Genomic DNA, 20,294 nt, shown 5'->3' on the forward strand with positions numbered 1-20,294 from the left:
CTTTGAAGCTTCCATAGGCTTTTGCTCATGCAACTTACATGAGTCTGATCCCGCTCTGATCCGCAGGATTTCATATCATTAGGTCTTATGACAACCTCAGCGCTGCCGACTTGGACCTGTTCAGTAATCGTGATGATAGCGGAGGAGGGGTGTTTTTTTTTCTTTCTTTCTCCGTTTTCATCCCAACTTTGCACAGCTCTACCTCTTGATTTTGTTCCCTCCCCAGAGTAGTTACTGTTTCAGGTCAAAGGTTACTCCTGCGGAATGTCGCAGGTTTTGTTTTCCCTCCTCCTCCTCCTTGATGGACATGGCGACGAGCCAAAGCTGTCCTCTCTCTCTCTCTCTCTCTCTCCCTCTCTCTCTCTCTTTTTCTCTCTCTCTCTCTCTCTCTGTCTTTCTCTCTCTGAGCCGCATTCCTGCACCGCCTCCTGCGTTTGCTGTTAATAAAACATGCCCTGAATCCATGAATGATAATGATGGGATTATGTGTGCGTTTGGCATGTGGACAAAAATAAATACATTTAAAAAATGGGGTTCTGTTGAAGTAATGAGAAGATCTGGAAGCTCACAGTGTTTTAGAAAAGTATTTCTACTTTAAATATGGTCATCATTCACACTGAAACATGTCCAGTTGGGCTTGAATGCCACTCAAGTAAGGAGGGGAAACTATTACTTCAAAAGAAACACAAGAATCAGATTGCGGTTTGAAGATCCACACATGGACAAAGACATTCATGTTTGGAGACCTGTAGTCTGACAAAACTAAAGCGGAACTGTTTGGTCTGTTGTTACATTTGGAGATAAAACCTGGGAACAGCATCCCATCTGTTTTAGTATGGGGGTGGCAAGCATCGTGTTGGCTAAAATAGATGACATCATTATTAAAGAATATTATGTGGAAATATTAAGGCAGCATCATCCAGGAAGTTGATAATTTGGGTCCAACATCATCCAGAAAGTTGGGCCCATTAGGTCCAAATGGGTCTCACAAAAAGGGACATTGACCCTTAGCATGCAGCCAAAATAGTTGTAAAGTGGCTTACAGACAACAAAGTCAATGTTTTTTGGTGTGGTCGATGCCAAAATCCTTGATCTCAGTCCGACAGAGATATTTGATATGAAACGGCAGGTGTGACAAAGGAGCCTTACAAACCTGACTGTCAGATGGAACTCCAAAAAAACTACTGAGAAGCTTGTGGAAAGAAACCCAAAAGGTTTGACCCGAGTCATGCAGGTCAAATGTTGAATTGAAATTTTTTTTTTTTTTTTAGCTGTAATGAGGAAATTTATGGAAACATCTAATTTTGAAGACACCGATACATAAATCTCTAATATACTCTTTTATTATTGTGATTCTGGGCATAAAACTGACCTAAAACATGAGACGTTTGGTCTGATTTCACTTCAGACAGTGAGAAAACAAAGGTGCATGTGTGTTTTTGTTCAGTGTATGTAAACGTCTGGTGTCGACTGTAAATGCAAGTAAGTCAGAGATGAAGAGCAGGATCACTAAGGCGGGTTTTGGCTGAAATGGTGGGAGCCGGAGGAGGGGGTGGATGGATTGCTGAAAAGCGCCTCAGTCTGTTTTTGGCATCTCACCAGCAAAATCATGTATTCACAGAGAGAAAAAAAAAAAACTTAGGTGACCTTCCTTGGCGGGCTGCAAGGACGCTCAGGCTCAGTCATGCTGCAATAACAGCGACGCCTGTTGGCTCCCGCTACTGACTGACTGACGCTCCGTCATCCTCTGGAACAAACTGCAACGCGCGGGTTCACAAGAGTATCTCAAAGTTTATTTCTTTTCATAATATTGTGAAGATTTAAAAAAAAAAATTCTGTACAATGAATTATTGCATTCAAATGTTTCCATACATGGTTATCAACTTGATACATTTTGGGTCACCAGCCCCTCAAATGGAACATTTTCTGAGGGCGTTTTAAATAATAGGCATGCTTAAAGATCTGTTTTTACATATATACATTTCCTTTTTGTGCTTTTTTTTTAATTTTTTTTTTTTAGAAAAATAAAAATCTCTCCATGTACAAGTCTTGCATATGATACACTTCATGTCCAACAAATGTCCCAAAGTGATTGACTGGACCTCAGAGGCGGCTCTCGGCACAGAGACAGACATACCCAAGAGCCGACCCAAGGCATAAGGAAACTGTGTAGCTGCTCAGGGCCTCCAGAGCCAACAGGGGGCAGCAAAGAGCTCTACAACTGTTGCACAAGTCAAGTTTTAGATTTTTTTGTTTTTTCTTGTACAAGTGATACATCTGCAGTTTATTGTGCAAAATAAAACTTGTGATCATATTATACATCATATTTGAAATCATTTAGTATTTATATGGTTTTTACAGTTTATGCTATACAATCATGGTAACTTTTCTGTTATATGAATGATGCGTTAACTTTTGAACATGTCTGATATAAAAGGGATTATTTGAATGATGCCAGCTGATGAGGACCCCAAATCAGATTCTGCTCAGGGCCCCATTCAGTCTTGGACCGGCTCTGTATGCCTCTGTGAGCTCACTCAGCTTCGAAGCATCATAAATTAAAACTCTGGAAAGTCTGTGCATTTCATCGAGAGCGTGAGAGCTTGTGCGGCACTCTGCCCTAGACGTCGTTGTTGGGGCAGTGCGTCGGAGTTGGGGTGTAAACAGGGATGGCGACTTCGCTGATCTCCTGCACCCTCACTGGTCTGGGCGGGGTGACCAGGACGTAGTCGTATTCGCTGTGCAGGACCTTCTCGTAGACGCTCTGCAGCCCCACCGTTTTGGGGATGTGGGCCTGGTAGTAGTTGTCCCTGCGGTTGGGGTCCCGGGGCAGCGAGGCCGTCTTGGGCAGGCTGCTGAAGGAGGAGAGGGTTGGGGCCGGAGAGGGGGCCGCGTTGGCTCTGGTGGCCGTGGGGCTCCAGCATCTGTCCGAGTGGCCCAGGACTTTACACTCGCTGGTGCATGCCCACAGAGCTAATAGAAGAACAAGGTTAGGTTAGAAATGTGGACTGGCACAACTCATCTCTTTAATCTATTGTTAAAGATTAAAGAGATGGTGTCTTCACCATCTCTTTAATCTGGTGTCTTCACTCCTTTTTGGTGTCTTCACTCCTTACCATTTTGCCCCCCCATGGGAGGAACCATGACTCCATCCTTCTTCAGGCCAGTGTCTCCGCTGACATCACTGTCACTGTCATTGAAGTCGCTGTCCCCCTTGCCACTATCTTTTCCACTGAAGGCGGGGTCCCGGGCAGAGATGGTGGTGTAAGAGTTGCCCTTCCAGATGGTGATGGGCCTCACCGCCTCTTTACCGTTCCCATAGCCAGGCAGAGTGGAGTATCCCTGAAGGAGAGAAGAAGAGGAAGAAGAAGAAGAAGAAAGCACGTTAGTGTCTGCTTAGTAAACACATTTCTCCCTCCTCTTCACAACCCCTCTGTCCCAAAGGAGCATCTCACCTCGTGTTTATTCCCTCGGAGTTTGCTGTTGTTGTCTGAGTCATACACACAGGGCACCTCGCTGCCGTCCTCAGAGGCCGAGCACATGTCGCTGCCCCCGGGGTGAGCCGGAGTGAAAGCACCGGGCTGGCTGCTGTACGAGTGTCCGTCAAAGACCTCCGCTCCCCCTCCTCCTGCACCCGCTCCTACTCCTCCCCCCGCGGCTCCGTGGAGGGGCAGAAGCGGGTTGTCCCCCGCGTGGTTCCTGCCCCGCTCCAGCGTGCCCTTCTCCCCGTAGGAGTCGCTGTCCTCCCCGCTTTTGTCCCGCCGGCGCCGGTTGCAGGTGGTCGCGATGAGGATGATGGCGAGCAGCAGGAGCGTGCAGCTTCCCGCAAGCACGACGATGATCACCACAGACAGGTCCCACTGCGCGCGCGCCTCGTCCCCGCCGCCCGCCTGGTACACCGTCCTGTCGCTTGGCGGGGAGCCCGCGATGATGAGGAAGTGGAGCGTGGCGGTGGAGGTGAGCGCGGGCCTCCCGTTGTCGCTCACCGTCACGGTCACGCTCAGGGTTTCGTCCACGTCGTGGCTGAGCACCTGGTTCAGGTAGATATCCCCCGTGACTTTGTTGACGGAGAACACAGAGGGCTCCCCGGTGGCGAGCCCGTACGACAGCTCCGAGTTCATGCCCTCGTCAGCGTCCCGCGCCTCCACTCGGGTCACGATGTAGCCCGTGGGCGCGTCCCGGGGCAGAAGGACCTCAGCCGAGCCGTTGTTGAGCGGTGGCTGCAAGATGAGCGGCGCGTTGTCGTTCTGGTCGATGATCCGGACGTAGACGCTGGCGCTGCCGGACAGAGGCGGGGAGCCGCCGTCGCTGGCTGTAATTCGGAGCTCCAGCTGCTTCATCACCTCGTAGTTGAAGCTCCTGAGCGCGTAAAGAGAGCCGCTGGCGGGATCCAGAGACACGAAGGTGGAGATCGGGGAGCCCATGAAATAGGTGTCCGCTAGTTTGTAAGTGACCTTCCCGTTTGACCCCATGTCCATGTCCCGCGCCACCACCGTGGTGATGTAGGCGCCGGGTGCATTGTTCTCCACCACCGCCACCTCGTACACTGGCTTGCTGAACACCGGCGCGTTGTCGTTCTCATCCGTCAGTCTGATGGTGTACTGCGTGATGGTCCTGAAAGGAGGGGAGCCCAGATCCTCCGCCACCACCGTTAAGTTGTATTCGGGGATCTTCTCCCGGTCCAGCGGGCTGGTGCTCACTATCATGAAGCTGTCCTCGTACGCCTGCTGCAGTCTGAAGTGGTCGTGTCCGTATAGTGTGCAGTGCACCTGCCCGTTTGCGCCAGAGTCTCTGTCCGAGGTGCTGACCAGAGCCACGAAGCTCTCTCTGGCCGCAGCCTCTGTGATGTACGCTATCCCCGCTGTGATAGAGGTCATCGGGGTGATGGAGATCTCTGGCGCGTTGTCGTTCACGTCCTGCACCTGAACTACGATTTTACAAATGGCCGGGCTCGGGTTCGGACCCAGGTCGGTGGCCTGGACGTCAAACTCGTACGTATTCTTGCTCTCAAAGTCAACGGGGCTCTCCAGAGTGAGCCGCCCGGTCTTCCTGTCCACCCTGAAGAGTTGCCGTATTTCGGGGGGCACCTGGTTTCCGAACCCGTACACCACCTCGCCGTTCAGCCCTTCGTCCGGGTCCTCGGCGTTCAGGTCCAGCAGCAGGGAGCCCACCGGCGCGTCCTCGGGCAGGTCCACGGAGAAGCTGCTCCTGTCGAACACCGGGCTGTTGTCGTTGAAGTCTTTCACCTTGACATTTATGCGCGTCGTCCCGCTGCGGGACGGGTTGCCGCCATCCATGGCGACCAGCTCCAGCGCGTAAGAGGCTTGCGTCTCCCTGTCCAGCTCCTTCATGAGCACCAGCTCCGCATATTTAACCCCGTCGGCCCTGCTGAGCACATCGATGGAAAAGTGACTGTTGACGGAGATCTGGTAGCTCTGGATGTAGTTCACCCCGACGTCCTCGTCCACGGCAAAGTCCAGCGGGATGCGGGTGCCGACCGCCGTGTTCTCGGAGATCTCCAGACTCGACTCCTTTCGGGGGAACTCGGGGGAGTTGTCGTTGATGTCCTTGACCTCCACCTCTACGTGGATGAGCTTGAACTGCTCTTTGGAGAAGCTGACCACGTCGAAGGCGATGAGACAGTGCAGGGTGTGTTTGCAGATCCGCTCCCTGTCCACCCTCTCGCCTATCGTCAGCTGCCCGTCGCTCTCCCTGAGACGGATGAAAGAGGAGTTGAACTGTTTCATCATCCTGAAACTGTTCCTGGAGCCTCCCGATAAGGGCGAAGTAGAGTAAACGTCCTTGGCCAAGTTTCCAATCACTGTCCCCGGCGCGTCCTCCTCAAACGTCTGATATTTCATCGTTTTTCCTTGCGTAAAAGCAGCCAAGACCAGGACGGAGGCGCAAGTAAACACCAGCAGCCCGTTCCACCCTCTTTCTCCCATCTTGATATTCTGAAATTCAGCAAAACTGTCCTCACTGAGTCCAACTTAGGAGTTCAAACAAAAACGCACCTGGTCAAATAATAATAATATAAAAAAGTGTCCTCCTCTCCCTTCAGTCCACGCTCCTGGGTTGTTTGTCAGAACAAAGCCCGTGATAAATATTCCATATGTCTGATTATGCGCACTCAGGATGCGCTCCGCTCTCTCCCTCACTCACTCACTCACTTCTGGAGGTGTGCTGCTCTGTCAGCGCAAGCGGGCTGCAGTGTCTGCGGGAGGGTTTATATGGCGAGGCATGCAAATGAGCCGCACTGTGACCAATCCGGGCTTTGAGATGGGGAAGACAGAGAGAGAGAGGGAGGGGATGGGGGTCTTCTGCGAGACCTCTAAACCCTGTTTAGAGATTCCTGGGCTGTCCGGAGCAAGTTGGCACCCAATTTGTGGGCTAAATGCAGAGCTTGATTTAATACAGCCATAGTTTCCGTTGCTTGTTTATGTTCCTCGGGGCTGTTAAATGAGTCTGCGCACCGACACATGGGTGGAGGGGGAGGCACGGAGATGCGCAGTGTCCCTGAGCTAGAGGACAAAGCATTTGAATAGGAGTGTCTGACTGGGACTGATTTTACCTCTGAATAGAGGTTTCAGGCGCGCGAAGAGATTTACACCGAAACACCGTTTGGATCCCCGCACACGCGTGTCCCGTGTAACCCACTAAGAGAAACCACGAGGTTTGAGATGCGCCACTGACCTCTCCACCTCTAAAGCAGGAGGAGACCTTAAACTCGAAGCACGCACGACACAATTTATCATTTTCACCTCATCCTCGGAGCGCCCTCATCCCTTCGGCCGGACAAATATGCTGAATAATGGAAATGGCTACAATGCTTTGGAAGCGTATTCGGACGCTTGACCCGTTTTTTTTTTCACATTATGACACACCACCTGCAACGGTACTGTTTTGGGGATTTTGCGTCATTGTGAACTCAGCAGTAAAATAATATGGAATTTTTACACACAGATTAATCTGAAAAGTGTGGCGTGCTGCTGGGCGCCTCTCAATAGCTTTGGACATGACAGATGGACAAGTTTTGTACATTTTTCTTTGCTCAGCAGCCCGAGTTCAGTCAGACCGGATGGAAACATCAGTTTTCCAAACTTCCCGCACTTTCTCCTTTTAGGTTTAGTTCTCGACTTTGACTGCACAGGAGAAGGATTTGACGTTAAACCATTCCAGTGTAGCTTCGGCTTTATGTTTAGTGTTGTTGTCATGCTGGAATGTCACCTGCGGTCTCTTAACGGGTTTCCTTCCAGGATTCCCAACCGTCTCATTAAGTCAAAACAGCTACCTTTTCCCTGCATCCCCATGGCACAGTGCTGCCACCACCATGTTTCACAAAGGGCCTGGTGTACTTTGAGGGTCTGCTCTGCTGCGTTAGTTTTAGTTGGACAGTTTGTGTGTGTATTCTGATTGAACAGACCTCAGTTATTCTCACAGTTTGGGATACAAACTTCTCCACAACTTTCCTAATGACCTGCACTGTTCTTTACCCATCGTGATGTTCTCTAATAATAATCTCTAACAATAAATCATATTCTGAAGCGCACTTCTAACTTAACAGGGTTGGTTTTTATAAGACGTTTGTCACACTGGAGTTTGTTTAGGGGTAATATAGTAAATGGGATTGAATGAGGTCCATCTTTCATATTTTTATTGGTGAAAATTAAAAAAAAAAAAATCTCCACTATTTTACTTAAACCTCACAAAGCTTTGTTGATAAGACACTGCCAAGAAATTAATTTCCGCATATGCTCTGAAGAATGTGGTGCTAATGGTGTAATTTCATAAATTCCAATAAATTCTAATAAATTCCCTCTTCCTCCCGTCCACTCACCACCCCTGCTGTGTTCTAATCTTGTAATTGTTTGTCTTTCAGATCATATCTCCAGCTACATGGGGACTATATGCACTCCAACATTGATTTTACTCTAATTCGGTCCTAGCTCAGATCGGCTCACGAGATGTCTTGGGCAGAAAAGAGGGAGACGTAGAGGGGATTTTTTTTCTTTCTTTAAATTAAAACCTATGTTACAGCGCCGTTTAACGCGCGGCTCCCAGTGGCCTCGGCTGCTGGAACAGAGAGCGCAGGTGAAGACACACAAATACTCCCAGATTTTACCCGTTACAAATGGGATTTAGCTGTAAACCCAGAGGGTGAGGGGTGATGGGGTGGGGAGGGTTTATCAGGATTTCAATGGTGAGATTATATCAAAGGCCTATGAAGCCCTCGTTAGCAGCGGTGGGATAATGGCATGACGGGGTCTCCCTTTGCAGCCGTCCTCGCCTGCATTGTGGCCCCTCTGAATCTGTCTGCGCGGGCCCTCGCCCTTTCTGAACCCCTCGCAGCCCCTCCAAGCCCCCCTACCTCCCTCTCAGCCTAACTGTGGCATAATGAAGCAAAGCCACATGTAGCCTTTGTAGCACCATGCCCTTCCACCCCCCCTTGTCCTCTCCAGATCCAGAAACAGTCCCCGGCTATGACTCCTTTCATTACTCGGAGATGGGAGATGAATTGCCCCGGACACCAGGGTCCCCCCCATTAAAATACATTTAGAGACAGACCGGGGCCCCGTCACGGCTCTTTAAGAGATTTTCTCTTTCTTCCTATAGGGCTCGCTTACTCGCTCTTTCCCGACCCCTCCTCATGCTGCACCCCCCCAGCCCTTTTTCCAGGGGCAACACTTGCCTTGCAGTGGAAGCTAATACAGGTTGGCATGTTCTATAAAGAACCCATCTGCCACTGAAAGTCAAATAGAAGGCACCTGAATGAACAAGCCCAGCTTAGTTGGGCCTGTCCCAAAGAAGCAGACATGAGACTTTGATTGATTAATGACATCACTTTCCAATTACCCCAGAAGAATGAGATCACCTCATGACTTTATGCTTTAAATGAGCCAGACTTGAGGTCCTGAGGCTTTTTGAAGGATTTTCAACATTTTTTTCTTTTTTCTTTGCAATTTGCCTACTTATTCATTCATTTTCTGTTCAGAGCTCATACCAGAACAGGATATCAGATTGTGTAGCATGTGTGCGCACTGCAACTAGTTGGTGAAATGAAGAAATATTAATTGGCATTGCATCATTGGTTGAAAAAAAGAGAAGATATTTAAATATCAGTTTTATTTTTTACATAGAAGATTTCCAGGTTTCAAGTTGGAAACATAAACAGAAAAAGTTCTACGTTTTAAGTCAAAAATGTATCTGATTCCATATTTTAAAATCCAGCATGCCTGCCTTTCAAACATAGCGATAGCCACAGTAAAACTGTGATCTCAACCACATGTGAGTTACTGTAATATACAAATACTTGAGACCCCTCCATAACTGCCTTTTTAAATGGTTCAAACACTAAATATACCTTAATATGCATTAATACGCACAGCGGAAACTGTTTAAGCTCTTCCACAGAAGCTAACATCCACCGTCAACCTTATCTTAGCTTGGGGTTTCAGCCAATCAGGAAAATAAATGCTGCTCCTGGATTGGCTGCTTTGGAAACACTAGCCAAGTAGCATTTTAGCTAGCTATTTCAATTTCCCGTGCTATATTTCCTTTAAAATACTTTAGATGTAATCTAAGAAAAAAATTTAATGAATAGGTGAAAATTCAACAAATAACTTGGCGTTACGTTTCACAGGAAAATCCACAAATATCGAACCATTAATAGCAGAGGTTTGTGGAGAGGGCACTTTGCATGATAACTGAGAAAACAAACAAAAAACAGTTGTGTAAAGCAAAAATTATGGAAAACAGGACTTATGGCGCGCCTACAGGCCACGTCACCCAGTGCAACCAGCTCAATCAACCATATCAAAACCATCTGTAGAATTACTGATGTGTTCATTCATTTCATTTATTTAACCTGGTTTGTCTGATTGATATTATGGATCCCGATCTCCACAGTAACAGGCATCTGATTGTAGCAAGAAATTCAAAGACCTCACAACGTAGCAGTGAAATACTTAAAAAGAAACCTAGAAACAACGGCGCAATCTTTAGTTTTCACCAGGATTTTACTTCATTCAGGGACGCTAAGTCTTTTGCAGAAACAGGTTAGACTGAAGACTCCAGTTTGCATCAAGTTCCTGGCATTAAGCATTAAGACACATAAGCTTTATTTCCCAGTTCAATGTTTACTGCTGGTACAATCATTTTTTTTTACAATGAGGATTATAATTTCCTTGCTTCCACATTTAAAAGGAAGATAGTGGAAGGGAAGAATAGCTTTGTATATGAACACATTCCAGTCACTGAAGTGATAATTATGTTAGGGACGACCCGCTTACATTAGTCTTGAGCAGACAATGCTGGATGGAAAAGCATGGTTATTAATAATACTCAGTGCCCTATGATAATCAGCATAAAAATTCAATAAGAAATTTATTCATTACATTTGTATGGTCAATGAAAGGCAGCAAATATAGACACACCAATTTCAATCGTACATTAGAAGAAAATCAACTTTTTATGTTAAAAAAATTGCCCCTAATGACGAACGGGCTACTTATGAAAGTTGTTGTCATTTAAATTTCTTAAATATTGAAGAATAGACACCAGCTTTTTGATGACCACTCATCTTGAAAATTGCCTCATCAGCACTAACCTTGATTTTTATGAATAAGTGAAACTCATAAAATGTCGTCTTTTTTCTCTGAACTTAAAACAAGGTGTAGGCGGCAGAGCTGTACTTGTACTCTGCCAAAGGCATGTTGAAGATGCTTACATGTTTTGGTTTTTTTTTTTTGCCGTTATGGGTGTGAAGCAGTGAACTACAGAGTGATGAGCATGGAAGACAAAAGTTGAGTTTTGTAATGCAAAAATATAGGACCGAGTATAGAACCCTGTGGAACTCCTTTATTTTATTGTATTCATTGGCGTAACAGGAACGTTGTGCCATAATAAGCAACTCTGCGAGACAAAAGAGATCTATTAACAAAATAAAATACAATAAAAGTACTGATAACAATCAAAGGGCCGTGTTTGATTTATGAAGCCAATCAAACCATTTGTTTGGAAAACAATATCTGCAAGATGTGATCAGTGTGTTAAAGCCTTTAAAGGGATCCTAAACATTGCTGCTGGTCAGGATGGTTTGATATGTTATTGATAACCTTCATAAGGGCTATGGTATTTTACTTTATTTTATTTTATTTTTTTATTTTTTTGAAAAGCACCAATTTTTCTCCTCTAAAAACTAATTAAATGCAGATTAACAGTAGCGGAGAATTAAAAAAAAAAACTTCTAGGGAACAAAAACAGCAATGATATTCATAGGATAAGGTAGTAATTTGCTTTGCAGCTGCAACATTAACCTCGGTGCAAAAAAAAAAAAAAAAGATCTTTCATTCAGGCATGGTGAAGAGCTCTTTCAGATGAAGACAGAGAGGCTTTTTTTTTTTTTTTTTTTTTCTGAGCCCACAGCAACAACATGCTCAAAGTGTTCACCGGATTCCCGCGTATTCCAACACCGCTCAGCGTTTTCTCACACCCAGAGGTACAGAGCAATCAAAAGCAAATAACGCTGCTGTATGTCGCGTCTCGCCTGGCGGATTAAAAAAATAAAAAATAAATCGCTGCACGTGCACACGCGCGCGCACTACACAGACACTTTTCCTCCCCCTTTAAAGCAGTTGTTGGACAGACTCTTGCATCCACACACACACACACACACACACACACACACACACACACACACACACACACACACACACACACACACACAGACACATCTACCCTGACAAGAAAAGCTCTGATTTGAAGACTCAAAAAAAAAAAAAAACTTCTGTCACGTGATCACCGTGTCAATCGCGCCCGTCTGCACGCGAGCGCAACAAAAGCAGAATTAGGGAGTCTCTGAAATCCTCTCCATTCTTCACGAGACGTATTAGCATTTTCTTTAACATATATAAATATGTCTTTAGAGCGCCCTCACCCCCCCACCTCCCATTCTTGCTCTCATCTCCCCCGTCTTTTCTTCCATTCTTCCGCATTGTGGCTCCATTTGCTCAAGTGATCGCAGAGGGTATTTGGGGGTCTGAAGCTGCTCGGCCGATCCGTGCCTTTTGTTGGGGTTTAACTCTTTCACATGGAAATGGGCGATTTGGTCGCTTTTGTGTCCAGCAGATAAGCGCTTGGAAGTGGAGTTAGGGGGATGGTGGGGGGAAGGGGAGGTGGTCTGGAGGGGGGGGGGGGGGAGCAGGAAGGGTGAGAAAGGAGGACTGTGTGCGCGACTTTGGGAAGGAGTGGTGTCTGTTTAGGATAATCGATCAGGGTTGGTGACCCCCGCACCTAACCCCACGCACACACACACCACCCCTAAATCTCACTTGCTCACGCGGCCATCCTTTGGCCGAACTCGCGTGCCATCACAAGCCCTGAGCTCTAATTGGTTTCCAGCAGTAATTATCCAATTACCGCCTCTCCAGCGGAGAGCCGCTCTCAACGCAGAGCTGGCCCGGATAATGGCCTCACCCTTCTGCACTATTGATGGAAATCATTAGGAGTGAACGCGCCCCGTCGGCTCTGGGAGTGCAACACTTGAGAAAGTTGCGTCGCTGCTCCCGGTGATATAGAGGCTTTTATGGCGAGGACACCACTTCACACGCAGAGACCATTCAGGCAGCATTATTCCCAAACTCTTATCGAAATTGAATTCATGATAAAGTGGTCGGTGGGTTAATTTGGCCCCTTTGTGTGGCCATTAAGAAGTAAATGTTGTGAGCCTGACATTAGAGGGCTGCTTCTCATGGGAATACTGGGAGCGTAAAACGTCAAGGTTTCTGTCTGGAAGATTAATTTAAAATGTTTTTGGTGTTTTTTTTTTTTTTTACTAAAACACAAACAAAACAGTCAACAATTTTCACTCGACTACAAACTTATCATGTTTGGCCTGTTTCTGGATTTCCTTTTGAACTGCATGTATTCAGAAAACTTTCAAAAGGTTGGTCAGATGGGGACAACTGAAGATCTTGGGGAAACAAAATGCCATAACAGAATTTCAAGGATATTATCATGTGTTCACATTTAAGGGCCAGAACAGAAAACCATCAAGGGCAATAAGCATAAATAAATGAATGTTCTCTCTGATGTTCTATTTACGTATCTTGTAAAAACATAATGCAGTTTCTGAATGGGGGGCAGCAAATTTTGTTGGGTTGACCACATTCTGCATTAGCCTATAGTTAAAATGAAGTCAATGTTTTAGCGTCTAAGTTATGTTCAAAGACATTTGGAGTTTCTTAAGTCAACTGTGTTTACACTGGGTTGGTACATGAATTGCTTAAACTAAACCAAACTTCAAGTAGGCTGGTTGGTGTTTTGACAAGAAGAACAGGCAACCATACATTGTCATTTTAACACTTTTATGCCAATGCACTGTAAAAAGGAAATTGTTCAATGGTGGTCGAAATAAAATAGCAAATCATACCAAAGCATTTTAATTTAGAATAAAACCCAAAATGTGTAATATTTTACACCCTAATCTTGTTTCTTGTTTTTTTTTTGCTTCTTCTTAACCTGGAAAACGAACCGGATAACTTACTAGTCATGATGGGGACACACCAGAGGGCACATCAGATCAGGAACCAGGCAATGAAGTCAAAACAATGGTCCAGACTTCCAACACCAGATTGTGTCATAGCAAAAGTCTGGATATAAATACATAAACACTTTTCTCAGCATTGTAATTTCCATTGTTTGGAAATGAAAGAAGATTAGAACCAAAACTTTACCACCAACTCGGTCAAAGGGCCTCTGTCAGGGAGGTGAGAAGCAACTTCACGATCACTCAGCCAGAGCTTCAGTCGTCCCCGATCAGAAAACCATCCAGAAGGTTAACAGTGCTTCAGGTACTTCACCAGTCAGGCCTTTGTGGTAGAGTGATCTGACACGCTACTTGAACTTTGCAGAAATGAACCTTATAGTTTTGAGACCAGAAGAAAAACAGACACTGGTAATCACCTGGCCAACACCACACCTATGGTCAAGGATAATGGAGCAAGAATCATGGTGTGCAGATATTTCTATGTGAAATTCTCCACGGTGCTCTGAAAATCACACTAAGGCATTGATTGAACTTCCAACACAATGATTAGCCAAACTATCCTAGCAAGAGACTAAAGAAGTGGCTTGTACTTAAATAAAATAGAAGATCTATGGATGGACCTAAAATGTCTCTATCGAAAACCTAGGTTTTTCAGAAATTATTCACACTCTTCTTAATAATAGATGGAAAAATTTGTTTTGATTTTTCCATTGGTGTTTTTGATACCATTTAAGGTCGGAAGGCCTCTTTCTCATCACCCTAATCTTTAGCTAACTCCACAGACTCTCTCTGAGATTCTGGTCATTACTCTGGATGGGCCACTTCAAAACGGTGATCTTACTTCCATTCAGACATGCACCTATTGCAGTTTTCTGGCCGATCTTTAAAAACCTTGACCCGTCGATTCCAATTTTAGCGATACTGATTTTTTTTTTTTTTGTCCAAAATGTTGCTAAATATAGAAAGAAAATTGCTGTGTTTTCAACAATGGGGGACTGTTGTTAACTGCAAATATGCAGACATGACCTGGTGGACCGGTCTGTCAGTCAAACCTTTCTCATGGCAGAGCAGAGGAGGACAGTTGTTGATTTTTAGATCTTTGTAGAGACAGATGAGATCGGTGGATACGATCTTCTTCACACGTCAGAATCGGCCGACCACAGATCTTCCAAAATTGAGGAAGTCGGTACCGATATATCGGTGAACATACTTTCAAAAGAATTATGTTGGCAAAATGTAAACACATGTATGAATAATACGTGCTGTTGATTTTGGTGGTTTTTACTAAATATACGAGCAAACTGTTTTCACATTGTCAGACACTGAATCCAATTTGGAAAAAGGCAAAATGCTGAACTGTCGATTTCCCTTCTACTAAACTTCCACAGTTTCTACTTAGAAATCTGAAAATCTACTTGATTTCCTTAAAGATGCACGAATGCACCAATCAATATACGTTGAGAACCATGTGAAACAGTTGAACTTTGGAAAGTTTCTGCATCCGGTCGGTCAGCGGACGGGGCAGTAAACAGCAATGAGGCTGATCTGAGCGCAGCAGCAGGCCTGGGCTGGCACCACAAAGCCGACAGCAGATTGATAACGTCCAGTTTTACGCCCCGACATTCCTTCCCTGCTTCCTCCACCTCTCCTTCTCCCAGAGTTAACTCCTGCCCCAATCCATCACCTTCCAGCCCATCTGTCGCCGATAGCCGCAACACTTTGAATAAATTCCTCGCCCCGACAAACAAAACGGTTAACACCTCATGAATACAGCTTTTACACCCCGCACACAGATTGTGGGGAAACTTTAGGGCCGCAGGAGTAAGTAGAGCAAAGAAATCTGTCCGCGGACACTCCCCTCTTCCCTTCCACTTCATTAGCAGTATTGTGCTCGGGAGCGCGCAATCTGTGCGGCCGTCTCCGCCCGGCCCCGCCAGCTTTCTAATGACTTTCCGATGATGATTTAAAGGCTCGCACGGTCCCGTCCCCACTTTCGCACTCCAACCCGCCTCCCCATCTCTCCGTCTCATTCTCTCCTTTCTCCTCTTTTCAGTTTGGGCCGCTTTTGTCTGGAGCTGCTTCCATCGCGCTGCTTTTTTCCAGGAGGGGAGGATCCCGTAAAGATTCACACATCAACCTCGCATAAAGGAGTTCCACAGGGCAAACTTTGGCCCCTTGTTTCAGCCCACCGCATACACACACACACTTATACTTTTTAAAAACTTTTTATTAGTTGTATGTTTTGTAAATTTCATATATAAATTCTGCCTGATTGTATGTATCACAGGGAAATAAAAGTAGCGTTCAGTTTTTATATGGCGAATTTAAAAGTAATTTTTTTTTAACCCAAATAGTGGTAAAATAATAAATCCCTTATGACGGGTTGTAAGTTTCAATCCAATTTTGGGTCATTTTCGCTGTGACACTGCAGTATGTTACAAAACATATTTGTCCTCCAATATTTGTTAAAACTGTCACTATGTCGTGACAGTATAACATGAGACAGATAATCTGTAAAAACATCCAGCCTATTGCCATCTGAAGAAATGGACCGCTCCAACCAATCAGAGCCAGCAGGGAGGTCTTGACGCTGTCAATCATCCTCGGGTGTGCTGCTAAATGTGCAAACGACAGAAAAAAAATTTACTGTTCCAGAAAAAAAAACAACAAAAAAACATTTAGCCGCTGTCATCAGTGCCCATGCTAACTAGTCTTAGCATTGATGGCAGGCTTTGTTGTGGTGAACCAGCTGTAACAGAGAGAAACAGGGGAGTGTTTGAGCAGCCAGTACACGAGGGTGATTAAGAGCGCTAAGACCCTCCGTCTGGCTCTGATTGGTTGTTCCTGACAGAGTGGTACATTTCTGAAGTTTGGGGCAGATTATCATATTGTACTGTCACCAAATGATGACAGTTCTGAAAAATATCTAAAAAAAAAACAAAAAACAAACAAATATATATATATATATATATATATATATATATAATATATATATACATTTTTTTTAAGCTTACATACTCCAGTTTTAAGCAATGGTCAATTTAACTTGATCTTTGGATAGTTGTCCTAACCCAGTATGGGTCAAACCACCAACCCAACCCTGTTGATTTAAAACAACCCAGCGTTGGCTCGGTCCAGATTTGACCCAGCACTGGTTCTTCCCAAGGTTGGGTTATTTTTAACCCAGCATTTTTTTCAGTGTGTGAGGAGAGGGCGTTGGGGGGGTTTCGGGGGGCCGGAGGGGGGCGCTTGCATTTACTCTGAGGAGGTTTTCTAAAATGCAAACTCCTCTAAATGCCCCATTTCCCTCTTTTTAAAACGAGCAGGAACTACAAGGTAGCATGTGAGCATAGTGAAAAGCTCGGGGGCTTTGTGTGCTGCACACCTGATGGTTGCACTATGCCAGATTGTGCTGCGCCTTACATGAACAGATGGGGGGTGGATGAGCTAAGAAAGGCACGGAGGAAGGGAGTGGCACACGTCTGGATATCACTCATGTGGAGTTATGTGTTGTTACTGCGTGGGCCATATACACTTAGACATGCAGCTGTGTGTGATGCGGTCTATAGGAGGACGGTAAACAGTGATGCAGCCTGGGATGATCCATCTGTCAAAGCTTACTGAACAGGAATGTGTGTAAACTTGTAAGTTTGGACTTTCCAACTTTTTAAACATGTCATGTTGTCATCATGAACTTCAATGTATTTCAGTGGATTTTCAGGACAAAGTAGTGGAAGGGTGCAGGGTTTGCAAACTTTTATAGGTGACCGCTTATGCTTCCTTGAACAGGTTAGATTTGTGTTTAGTAAAAATTTTTGCACAGATAATGGATAATAATAAGATTAGTTTTCCCTGTTCTGAGCTTGTTTCAGATTGAGTTGTTTTAGGGCGTCTTGTCACTTTAAATCCAAATAAGCTGCTGCTGGCCACGCCCCACACCCCCAACTCAACGTTTACACTCACATGTGAAAATGGTTATATACAACTGAACATCTTTGAAAAATATTAGTAGAGCTTTCAGCGCAAACAAGAAGAATGCAGCAAGTAGTCAGTCAGCAACAAAACACTTGTCTTTTCCAGCAGCCATTGTACAGCAGTAAAACCAGCTGACCAAAGGTGCTGGGACTCCTCTTGGGTTTCTAGGTGATGATGGCTTGATGCTGGGGTTGCTAGGTAATGAGTTAGGTTGTTATCAAGACATCAAAAAACATTAATTTGGCTGGGTGTTTTTTTGTTGTTTGTTTTTTCTTTTTCTTTTAAGCCATTGGACTATTTTCAGAAGCAGTAGAAACTCAAATAAAAGTACAGAAATGAGCACAATATTAATTTTGCTTAATGCGTCCCCTTTAAGTAAAAAATTATGTGAAACCATGTATCATTTTTCATCCGCTTCAAAATTATACACTAAACTCTGTGGGTTTAGTACTTAAAATCCCATAAAAAAATCAAAGTTTTTGTAGTGAAGTGAGAAAATGGAGAGAAGTTCAATCAGTGTGAATGTTACAGACTCAATGAGACTTTGTGTGATGCAGGAGCAACGCAGCAAAGAAAACATTGACATGTTACTGTTCATTTCTTTGTATAGTTCTACATTGTTTTTTAATACTTTTCTTATTCTTCATGAAATGCTTTCGGCTCCTTTTGTTTACCAGTGAAGCACTTCGTATGTTTTCTATAGAAACAACATAGCTTGCCTTTAAAGTACAAACGTGATCGCGCTCTTAAAGTCACAGGCCGCGATAAAGTACCACAATCTTCTTATTGCTGCTTGGATTTGGCTATTTATATTCTGACACGTTATGATATAGAGTCCAGAATGCAGCCTAAACCGAAAACAAGCACGTAGCAGCTGAACAGAATGACAACCAGTCACAAACGTGTGAGCGTTGCGTCTTGTTTAGGACCCTCGGCATCACGTTGTGACCTTGTAGCATCAATTTTTAATGCACAGCCTTCATCCGTCCCGACTGGAAGGAGCGCAGCCTCCTTAATCTTCCAATTCAGACGTGAAGCATGAGACGCCGCGGTGCAAACGCAGAGCTAGGCCGGACTGTTTTCTGATTCAAATTTATACGTAAAGGATTAAATTGAAGACAGAAGACGGCACAAGGTCAGCGGAGCTGCGTGAGTTGTCTGAACGTGCAGAAGCAGGCGGTAATAGTTGCAACTCCGAGGCACGAGAATGATTATTAAAAACAGGCCTGCGCAGGGCGCTAGCCTTAACCTTGAGCACTTCAAAGCACATTGGAATAAGCAACTGTCTCACTCTGGACTCAGAGCAGCTTTAAACCAAAGCACAGAATATGTCTCGTGTAGATTTTCCGCAAAATGCGACTGACACTTTATGTACAATTTCCATACTCCACCATTATTGGTACTCCTGTTAAGTTGCCCACAAAACATTCAGACAAGTGCTTTCTTTATTGCAGGGGCATATTCTACACTGGAAATGGAAAAAGATAACCTTTAGTTTGACTAGATGTTCACCTACAATCCTCATATTTACTTTAGTAACCCATATTACTGGTGTATAAATGCTTTGTGACTCATTACCAGCTCAAAATAAGCCTGGTTAAAAAACAGCCACTTGTTCTATGCTTTGGTTTGTCCAGAGTGCCCGGACCCTCGGTTGTTGAGAAACGGTTGCTTCCTGGAGAGGCGGACTCCGACGTTTTAATTTGTACCCAATCACTAACGTTTTCCCATGACGTATTAGTAGATGTTAACAGTCTACAGTTTTACAGCATTCTTACATTTGGCCCTGGTTTTTAAGCCAAGCAATGGTTTTGCAAAGAATTATCTTGGTTGAGCTCTAACAGTTTCACTCATCAGCTGATTCGGCGGATCAACCAACCTCGAGTCTGCTGGGACAATTTTCAGAAAATCTAAAGGACCTGGGTAGCACAGGAACACACTTTTATCAACGCCGCTGCTCAAAATCCCAAACTTTACTTCGTTTTCGGTGGAGCTAGAGGACTGACAAGTCCTGACTGATACAGCCAGCAGGCTCCAACATTGTAGCTTCACATTAAACCACAGACATTGTTAGCTGAAAAAGATAAGATAATAGGCCGATAATATCTGTCAACTCAGCGTTCCACCCCAACTAATATGTCTATTTTCAGTTCAGGTTGTTTAAAATTGCTAAGCTCAGCTAAAACCCAAGGCACATGTCTGACTAGCTGCTGGCGTCCTCCACTCCGAGGACGTACTGAGATCTTGAGCAAGCACACAGGTATACATCTTTCTAAAACAGGTAGTCCGGTTCCTTTTGTGCCGCTTTCCTGATTTTCTTTGTGTCCTTGTGGGTTGGTAGTTGAGCCATTTGCTGTTTTGGATTATGTTTTGTGTTGTGTTTGTACAGCTTTCTAGCTTCTCTTAGGTGTTTCAATCATTCATTCGAACTGCTCCCTATCTCAGCCGGTCCTCATTGTTTATGTATCACTCCCTGTTTTTTCACTTCATTGCAATATCCTGCTGTGTTACGTTCCTGTGTGTTTTTGGCTTTGATTCTGTTCAGTCCGTTCAGTCAGCTTCTGCTTCTATTATTAAACGCTTTGCTCTGCATCATACATGTCTGACCTCCCTACCTACATCTGGTTCCTCCATTCTACTGCACTTTAACAATGTCCATTGTTGCGTATTGTTAGCATAGCCACTGCCTGGTAAAAACCAGAGCCTCGTTCTTCACCTCCCTTCCGACAGAGAGTGTGGACCCTCGGCTGTTGAGAAACGATTGCTTGCTGGA

At 44.9% G+C, this 20,294-nt stretch overlaps 1 protein-coding gene across 1 annotated transcript; it reads right to left on the reverse strand.

Annotated features, from left to right (window-relative positions):
* Positions 1–1,771: 1,771 nt before the first annotated feature.
* Positions 1,772–7,550, reverse strand: LOC103478938 (protocadherin-8). Its single transcript, XM_008433083.3, has 3 exons — positions 3,456–7,550; positions 3,117–3,342; positions 1,772–2,973 (listed from the first exon to the last, which is right to left on the reverse strand). Exons 1-3 carry the CDS (start codon positions 5,943–5,945, stop codon positions 2,621–2,623), a joined length of 3,069 nt encoding a protein of 1,022 aa, XP_008431305.2. The 5' UTR covers positions 5,946–7,550; the 3' UTR covers positions 1,772–2,620.
* Positions 7,551–20,294: the final 12,744 nt, after the last annotated feature.

This window comes from Poecilia reticulata, chromosome 17 (genome assembly GCF_904066995.2).
Source record: "Poecilia reticulata chromosome 17, P_reticulata-male-v2, whole genome shotgun sequence".
NCBI lineage: Eukaryota > Metazoa > Chordata > Actinopteri > Cyprinodontiformes > Poeciliidae > Poecilia > Poecilia reticulata.